At 37.7% G+C, this 10,054-nt stretch overlaps 1 protein-coding gene across 1 annotated transcript in view; it reads left to right on the plus strand.

Moving 5' to 3' along the window:
- Positions 1 to 6,648, plus strand: part of ARHGEF10 (Rho guanine nucleotide exchange factor 10) — a 98,940-nt gene extending 92,292 nt beyond the window's left edge. The window contains exons 27-28 of the mRNA XM_054383770.1: positions 3,480 to 3,602; positions 6,056 to 6,648. Coding sequence (XP_054239745.1) covers positions 3,480 to 3,602; positions 6,056 to 6,570 — 638 coding nt within the window. The 3' untranslated portion in view covers positions 6,571 to 6,648. The remainder of the gene's footprint in view (positions 1 to 3,479; positions 3,603 to 6,055) is intronic.
- Positions 6,649 to 10,054: the final 3,406 nt, after the last annotated feature.

Consider the following 10,054-nt stretch of genomic DNA (forward strand, 5'->3'; position numbering starts at 1 on the left):
TTGTTTTTTTTGTTTATAATCACATTCAATATTTCATTATTCAATAACATCCTTAATCATGTTTTTTCTTTCAGCTGTAAAAGAGTTTGTCCTTTTAGATAGATTACTGTGACCTTGATACATGCCTTTTCGTTGCTCATATGGACAATGACAGGTGTACCTGTATGACAAAGAGGTGATTCCTGCTGAAGTTGCTATATTCTGTTTATATCCATATATCCTCTGATGGGATGTGTGTTTCCTGGAAATATGAGAAAAGCAAATTTAAAAAAAAATGTATCATTTCCTCTCTTCAGAGAAACACCTATACATTGAGGCTTACAGCTTTTGTTTGTCCCCACCACACCAGGTGCCAAACCATAAAATGCTCTTGGTTTATGCTTTTACTGCTAGGAAATTATAAAAAGATTGAGGAAAACTTTAGGCCAACAAAACAGATCTGTACAGTGGGTTTGTTTTTTATACAGTAAGAACAGAATATCATATAAGAGGATATGCACCCATATGCTCATGCACTGACCTCGATTTTACTTCAGAAGGCTGATGTGGATTTACCTGGATCTGGTGTTGTTACGGTTGAGACCTGAGAAAGGTAAACATAGAGCAGAATATGGACAATAAAGGTTAATTGTTGGCTTCAGTTCTTCATAAAGTCAAAAATCTCAGATTATTTCACAGGTTTTAACAGTTCTGTCTGCACTGGGACAGTGTGATCTAAAAGTTGTCATTTGGTTTTGGCATTTATGCTTATCATTTCCCCTTCTTAACATATTAATTTCAGCACTTACTGCATAACCCATTCTAAAGAATTGGGTTTACTTTATTTTTTTTCTCCAAATTTGAGATATGGCAAAATAAAAAGTCACAAAATAACAGTATGATTAAAAAATTTGGCTAGCAGATAAATTACTATTTTAAATCAGTATTTTAATAGTTGGGGGGTTTTAATCTCTATTTCGTTGTAGTTATCCTATGCTATTTCAAAGTGTATTTTCAGATGCGGATATTTCCTACATTTCCAAGATTTCAAAGCAAGTGGTTTTCCTTTTGACCTCACTATAGATGGTTCATGCTTAAGGTTGTGTTCAGTGTTTAAAATTTGTAGTTATGGGCTGATAATTTGCTCTTTGCACCTATGGAAACAGTATTGCACATTACCAGTTTTTCCTGGTGTAACATTACTGATTAGAAGTTGCTTCAGGGTTGGAGCATAATATATCTGATCATGCATATTATTTTAGATTTTAAGTCCTTAGAAAAGCTTTAAAGTGCTGTTGTTTAAAAATGTGAGCATCTTACTTCTGCAAGGAGTTTGAGAGACAAAAGTGCAGCTGGAGTTTTTGATAATTTTAAAAGTCTAAAATTGTACTTAGGTATTTCTATGTGCAGCTTGTAAAAGAAACTTCAAGTGAAGTGACGTGAAGTTAAGCTAACCTGCAGTTACCTTGCACTTGCTGTGGCAGTGGCTGTTAGAGAGGACTCTCAAATCATTTGTAATTTGATTGAGCCTGAGCTCTGAGTCACAGAATTCAAGTAGAGATTTTTGAAAACTCCAATACACAGAGATCTTTGGGCATCACTATTTGAACTTCTTTTGTGCTGAAGGAGCACCTTTGTGTGCTTTGTTTTGGAAACTAATCCCATTAATATCTCAGAAAAGAAAAAAACAGCAACAAAACCAGCAATAACAACAACAAAAAAATCCAAACAACTTCAACTCACACAAAAAAAAAGAAACCAAACCTAAACCAACCGATCAAAAAAACTCCATCAAAAATAGCAAACTCCAGCCTTCAAAAGTCTTACAATTTATCTAGGGCATAGACCATCCATGCTTATCTATCCAAAGAAGGGTGATGCAGTCCTACCAGCATAAACACATACAGTTTATGGAAAACCACACAGGTGTCTCTGAAGGTCTGCATGAGTTGATAGAGCCTCTTCAACTTTACTTGGTGCTTGTTACACCTGCTGAGGGTGACCTACTAATCATGCTTTTAGAGTATTTCAGAGTGTGATTGTGGGTAGGCAGAGCTGAGATTCAAGATTTGGCCCTATATGTGCCTTTTGCAATGCACCTTTGCTGAGTTAATACTTTGGTTTTTAAAGTTCTGTAAGAAAAGACTTGAACTGTGATCCACCTCCTGCTTTCCAGTTTTTTGGGCTGCAAGCTGCTACTTCCCTGCTTTCCCACTGGGTCTGTGATTCATATATTTTTGGCTGTAGATTGGCTCAGCTGGAAGGGATGAGATGGAAAATGCATTAATTTGTGATACTTAAGGTTCTTTTCCAAAGTGTGGAACATGTGGATTCATCCAAGTTGAATCAGATGTGGAATTTGAATTCCCTGCTTGCTGAATAAGTGATTAACAACCTGAGAGTTGTTAATGAAGATGGGAATAACTGCTCTCCTGTGAGTAAAGTTAATCGTAAATCCAAGAACATGTAGAATTTTGAGCCTGGAGGATTCCAGCAGTTTAAAGGCTTCTCCACATAAACCTGGGCCATGGCAAAAGTTTGAGCAGGCCATAGGCTCCATTCTGAAACCTGTGAAGGCCATGTATTAGGAAAATAGCAATCCCATAAATAACATGTTGTAGGAAATCATAGAAGTGTAAAATAATTTTGATTGGAAATTACTCTGGAGATCACCTTGTCCATGGTTCTTGAAGCAGGCCTAATTAGACCTGGTTGTTCCAGGACTTGTCCAGCCAAATTTTTAATGTCTTTGGATAGGACCTCTCTGAGCAACCTGCTGCTGTATTTGATCACCCTACTTATCCAAATTTCCTATGTTCCAAGTTTGCACTGTTGCGTCTTAGCCTATCACTGAATATTATAAGAACAGGAATGTCACACCTGAATCAAGTCTGAGTCTGTCTTCTGTGCACTCTCCCATCAGATAGGTGCAGACAGCACTTCCTTAAATCTCTCTTTGTACACCATGTGCTCCATTCTCCTGATCATTGTGGTTTCCTTCCCTTGGATTTGTTGCAGTATGCCAATGCCATTCTTGTATGGGGAGAAAGAAATTCACTCAGGGGGACACAGCACTTCTGGTAGAGTTTCATAGAATAAAAAGCAGGAGAAAAAAGTCATCCTGGACAGGTTTGAATCTTGAGTATAGTATGTTACGGCAATGTATTATTTAGTATTGTGAAGTGAAATGCCTTTCAGTTCTAAAATCGAGGACATACAAACATAGTCTATTTGTTGAAAGCATATTTGTAAAGATAACCTGTCCACTTTTAGGTACTGTCATTTGGAGATTTAGGACAGAATGCTTCAGAAGTTTAATAGTATTTAAATTGACATGCATGTAAAGTTTAATACCACAGTTCAGCAAAATATTTGCCTTTGCAGTGAGTGCTTTGCTGAATGAGATGGTGCAGCTGATTGTGTTTGCCTGAAATTACTTTGATCTCAGCAAAGATTGACAGATTGCTCTTAAGTAACAGACAACTTCCTTATTTTCCCAGGGCAGCAGCGTGTTTCTGTGACCAGCCTCCTGGTGTGCCATGGTTTATTGCTGGTTGGGACAAACCTAGGTATAATAGTAGCATTACCAGTGCCACGCTTGCAGGGGATTCCCAAAGTAACTGGTGAGTGAAATTTCTCTAACAAAGAAAGTACAGTGGTTTTATACTGAACATTTAGTTTCTCTTCTGTCAAAAGTTTAAGTGAACCTGCCACATTGTATGTATCGTTTAGATATATATCAGAGCTTTGTGATGAAATGGTATTTGTTGTTCTTCCTGAGCTTTACCTTATATTCATAGAATCTTAGAATCATTAAGGTTGGAAAAGACCTCTAAGATCATCAAGTCCAACTGTCAACCCAGCACTACCATGACCACTAAGCCATGTTCCAAAGTGTCATGTCTACATATTTCTTGAACAACCCTAGGGATGGTGACTGAACCACCAGTTTGTTCAGTAAAGACATTTTTCCTAGTATCCAATCTGAACACCCCCTGGTGCAATTTGAGGCCATTTCTCTCTTTTTGTCACTTGATTCTGGGGAGAAGAGGCAGCTGCAACACTAGAACCTCCCTTCAGGTAGTTGTAGAGAGTAATGAAGTCTCCCCTCAGAGCTTCTTCCCCAGACTAAACAACCCCAGTTCCCTCAGCTGCTCCTTACCAGACCTGTTCTCTAGACCTCTCACCAGCTTTGTTGCCCTTTTCTGGACCCTCTCCAGCACCTCAATGTCTCTCTTTAACTGTGGTGCCCAAAACTGAACCCAGTTCTCAAGCTGCAGCCTTACCAGACATTTGTCTAGCTTGGTCTCAGTTGTTTGAGCCAGGACAACTGGGGTGTTTTTAGGGCAAAAGAAAAGTGTAGGTGTTAATCTTGTTGATTGTTAATTGTTTTTAATCTTGTATAGTCACATATATGGGAATGAGAAGGAAATGCAAGCAATTGTTCTTCAGGGTTGGAGAAAACAGATGCATATAGGTTTAGCGACACAGGTTCTGAAAATTTTGTATGTTGTCTTTCTGGTTATTAAGTAAATTGGTGCTGTGCCCTTTCTCCCCAAGCAGGAGACTTATAACATATGAGAGTATATATTTCATTTTTTAAATGTAACGATCCAGGTTTTTTGCATTTTGGAGAGATGCATTTATTGAGTTACTTTTGTATTATCCCGTTGGAAATACAAGTGGATGAATGCTGCTTTATCACTTTGCAAATGTTTAAGCTGATAGCAGAAGGAAGACTAAAACTGTTTAATAGGGGCTTTGCCATGCTGTGTTTTGAGTTCAGAATTCTGCTCGAGCTTCTGCGCTGTGGAGGGAAGCTGGCAGATTTTATGAGGCAAGCTGTTAGCAACTCCCTTCAGGGTGAAAAAAAATAAAAAAAGGCTTATGTAACTTTGCAAAATGAAAATGAAATCCTCTGTGTTCAGCAAAATATGCAGCAATAATTTAGTGTGACACAGGATAAATACTTCTTAAAAATATGGAACCCATGCTACATGAAAATGCAAAGTTGCAGAACAAAAAAATCTCATGTTTTATTCTTCCATTTTTTGTGCTGATTATTATCTATCTATTCTTGCATTTATTTTAAGTCAGCATTTGTCAGACTTAACAGATCTAGCAACATTACCTTTAGAGATCTATTTTTATAGTCTTTGATACTATGTTTGGAATTTGAACTTGAAAGTGGTGGCTTCCAAGTGGTAATTCGTTTTTTCAATCACTGCACTTTTTGTAAAAGCAGAATATGTTTCTTTATAACCTGGAATGCATTAGGAAGTTGGACAGAGTGATTTGTAGGGCTGTGAGTTTTTTCCCTTGATAGCCTAGGTCTTTTCCATATTGAGGCTGATTTTGTAGAATGTTGCCATATTTTTTTTTTCTTTTTGCTGTAAGAGCCACATACACTGACATTGTGTATAGCTTCCGCCATTTGGCCATATGCAGTTTAGTTTTCATATGTTCTGATTTGCACAGTATAAATCTTTGTGCTCCCAACATCCAACTGTTCAAATACTTCTAAAAAAAGAAAATACTAGTGATTGTTCAGACATTTCCTTATGAATCTGCCATGGTAACTAGATAACCATTCAGAACGATGAGTTTTAGTTCCTGCTCTGTAGTGTGGAGGGGTCTGTTGCAGTTAAATAGATGTTCTTATGCTGTTCTAGAGAGGTACAGAGGTACAATATGATTGACTGAAAACCACATATTCTGTAAGTGTATTACTGGAGAAAACTCACAGTGTTAAGTTTGTGTTAGTGCCAACAGAAAAGTTAGCAGCATTTCTGTACTCACGCTGTCATGAGAACAGAGCACAAAATAAGTGAACTAAAATTCACCATCTTGTGTTTCATCTGATTTATCAGAGCAGTCCTAAAAGCTATGGTACAATATACTATTTTTGTACGTGTTTTCTGTGCATTGTGTACACACAAGGCAAAGGACAGACTGGATGCATATAATAGAGTTTTAAGAGCTATTCTTTTCTGAGCATGCTTAATGAACTAATTATGGTGGAACACTGTGTTAAAATCAATAATGTTCTTTAAATGTCTTTTTCTTTTGGCTCCAGGAAGAGGAATAGTGTCATATCATGCACACAATGGCCCAGTCAAATTTCTTGTAACAGCTACATCTCTAAACAAGAAGAACAGAAACAAACTGAGAAACAGCCTTCCTCATGGCTCAGAACCTAAAGACGATGACCAAAAGAACATTCTTCACAGTGAAAGACCAGGCTCTTCCCTCAGCAATTCTCAGGACACTGCAATTTGGCTGGGGGCTTCAGTAGGATCCACTGCCCAAAAAAGTGACTTGTCATCATCTTCTGGATACCTTTCTTTGTCTCATGGATCAGATTCTCTAGAACATAGGCCAGAGGACAGTAACATTTATGAGCTTTTGAAGGATCAGCACATCTCATTTAAAAGTAAAAGACACAGATCCAAGAAAATTAAAGCAAGTTCAGTATTAGTCATTTCTGGTGGCCAAGGACACAGAAGAGTGAAAAAGAAGACCAAGCAGCAACGACAAGATGAACTGGTGTCTTCAGTGATGGTCTGGCAAATCCCGCTACTAAATATCTAACCGAACTAAATCCAAGATACGCTTTGCTATTGAAAGAAGTCTGATATCCTTTTACAGAAAGTGCCAGTTTAGGACCCAGTGGATAGACCCTATAGCCCTGGGAGCAATTTCAGTAAACTTTGATCACAGGATTAAGGGTTGCAAGACAGTCTTCACATACTTAGAACGTTCTGCAGCATGGAAAACTTGCAGCTGTTGATGCTGTTCTTGATACTTAGAACAACAATGGTCAGACATTTTTAAATGGTTTTAGAATCCCTACCTTATTTATGTTCACATTTATAAATATAATAATTCCATTCTATTAACACTTAGGGAAAACAAGGAATACATGCCATGTCTCATGCTGGTTTTTGCTTATGTAAATCAGCTGTTGTTTCTTTTTCCAAAGTGGCATATTGCGTGGACTGTAGATTTTAACAAATTAGCAGATATTTGAAAACAATAAATAGTCTAATATGAGATAATATTAATTTGATAATTACTATTATAGTTTGTAACATTATTCCACAAGCCAGAGTTTGGTCTGGACAAAAGCAGTTCTATTAGTTGATTGGTATTTCTTTATTTCAAGTCAGAAAATAGATTTTTTTTTTTTTTTTATCATTTCTGATGCTCAGTATTGTTCAAAATGCTACAGTACAAAAAGTGCATTGATTATCTTGGTAGGTGCCATGTGTCTGTGACTTGACTTTCTGGTACAGAGAAAGTCCTGAGGGCTTAGGACAGATAGGACTTAGGATAGATAGACAAGGCTTAGGGCATACAGAAAATGGAGATAAAGGACAGATATGAACTGTTGTGCTGATAATGCATTCTCCCCCTGACAACTCTGTTTCAAAGCTAGACATGGCCTGGGGCACTTTTTAAGGAAGAATGCACATCTAATAAATTAATAATGAAATTATTATATCATTAATTGGGGAGAAATATACTAATATTGAAATATCTATAGGAAGAGCAGGTAATCGCTATCGGTGTAAGTCCTGCATCAATTGATCTGTGCTGTGTCCTCAGGCAAATGCCTATTAAATGATGCCACAGTGCAACAGCAACAGCAGAGATATGGTCACATCACCTCTTTTCACCCAGAGCTTCAGCAAAGCATGATTCTGTGAATGGACATTGTGAAAATAGCATGCACAGCTTCATTCACTCAGTGAGGCAAGCAGTTGCTGTGGTAGTGTTCAAGATAAATTCTAGACAGAGTCCAAATCGTCGTTTCTTAATGGATCAGTGTATTTCCAAAGAAACTTTGCACATGTGAAATACAATACAAAGCCTTCAGCTCAGAAAAACATTGCCAAAAGTGGTGATAAGACACATCCTTCACTCAAAATATGTTCAATACAGATAACATATTGAATGGAGTCACTGGGAACATCCTTTTCCCTTGTCAATAGACTGAAAGATAAGAGAGAAAGTAGGATGATTCCATTGCAGTTGAATATGTTAAGAACTCTAACATTATCTGTCAGCTCAGTAAAATGGAAATTAAATATATCCAGAACGTTTGTGAGATGTGTGCATTGCCTGGAATCAAGTAAAACTTCTGGCTACTCCAGTACTGTTATCATCCCAGTAAGGGAATGAAGGATGAAATTTTTATTATTTCACAGATTTGTGTGTCTTTTACATTTTCAGTGTATCCATTTTAAAAAGCAAACCTCTATCAAACTGATGCCAAATTGGTGGGTGGGCTGACCTGCCAGGTTTGACAGAGCATGGGTATAGCTTCGGTCATCCCTGCCACCCACAGGGGCATACAGAATACCAGTATAGTCAGCCTTTGCCTGTGAGGTGGCACCAAAACAGGCATTTCAAAAATCAGATACACACCCCAGATTCTTTCCAGATGTTTTCCCCCATCCTGCATCCTGATCAGAACAGGATTCTCAAGCCATAATAGCACAGACTTCACTGGTCACAAAAGACACTTGTTACAAATGGATTGTAGTCTTAGGGCCTTCATTATTGTTTTGTGCTTTTATTCTGTGTCTTTTGCTGTGTATCTTGCAACTTTAGTTGGGTATTGTCAGCATTGGCATGGGCTTAGTGTTGGCATGAGTCCTGGTGAGAGGGAAAAAAACAAAAAAAAACCCAAAAAACCCAAAACCAGGCAGAGTGCCTCTAAGGCAGGCAGTTAGCAACACTTCCCAAAAATTTCTCCCTCATCCAGTGCCTGGGCTTGTCTGGCTTGTGGGATCAAGGTCAGTTGCGTTTTCTACACTCTTCCATAGCTATGGCCCTGTGAGCTGCTCTTTGCCCACTGTGTGGAAGTACTACATTGTACAGTTTAATGATTGTATATTGAAAAACAAGTAAAAGATTCTTCTGTGTATAAAGCATATATAATCCCTTTGCTACACTGCAGTAGAAGACCTCAGATGTTATTCTGTGTGCTGTTTCAGCATGGAATTCAACATCCATGCCATCATGCCTCCACTCTGTCATGGATCTTTACCACTAAGAGCAGTAAGCAGGGTCCACCACACATTCAACTGGAAATCCGTGCATGGTGTTACTACAGGATCTGCTAGCAGTAATGCATGGGAGTTTTAAAGGGAAATTCACCCTATCTTCTAGCTGCCATTCTCTTCAGTTTTATCAATAAAACAGTAGAACAAAGTACAAATCTGCTCTTCTGAAAGTACATTGGAGTTTTGCCAGTGACTTCAGTAAGAACAGAACTGGGTTTGTCATTGACATTATACTGTTTTGAAAATAGTGTCTATTTATCTTACTTAGCTCTAAAGCAAGGGAGCAGCTGTATGCCTGTCTTTAAAAACACACATTGTCATCAAGTAGATTTTTAGTAACTAACTGAGCACAAGGTGCAAATTTTTTGCGATACACAGTTAACTGGAATTACTTTACTATGAAAGCAGGGCAAGAACCAAAGTTTCTCTTACAGCTGGCAAATGTCTTCATAGCTGCTGTAGGCTGTGCTGCTAGGTAGGTGGAATTTTGCTTTCTGATACTGCTTTTCTGGATTAATAGAAGTTATGAAAAACAATAGGAAAAAAGGGGAGCAAGTGTAACCACTATGATATATTCTGTATATGTTTTCTAACACATAGTAGTGTCTTTTATAACATGAGTCATAAACTATGTATTTATGTTCAAAGTATAAACTGAGAAAAATGTTTAATAATAAAGTGATGAAAAGTAATTTCAGAAGTACATTTCTTGAGTTGTCATTTTAACTAGAAGACTAGAATTTGTGGCATGCATTAATGAATATATGTATTAATGGACTTGTGAAAAGGAAAACGCAACTTCCCTGTGTCAGTGGACCCAAATAGTACCTAAGCAGTAGAATTTCTACTATGCTGTCTACATGGAGTATGCATCAGCACTTGGGCAGCAAGCATAATGCATATAAATGAGAAGCATTAATATTCAGAATAAGTATTGCAGAGCAAAGGCATTAACAGAGGAGAGGAAAAAAAATTCCAGTTGCTAACTGGCAATCCACTATAAT

Source organism: Indicator indicator, chromosome 9, assembly GCF_027791375.1.
Source record: "Indicator indicator isolate 239-I01 chromosome 9, UM_Iind_1.1, whole genome shotgun sequence".
Classification (NCBI taxonomy): domain Eukaryota; kingdom Metazoa; phylum Chordata; class Aves; order Piciformes; family Indicatoridae; genus Indicator; species Indicator indicator.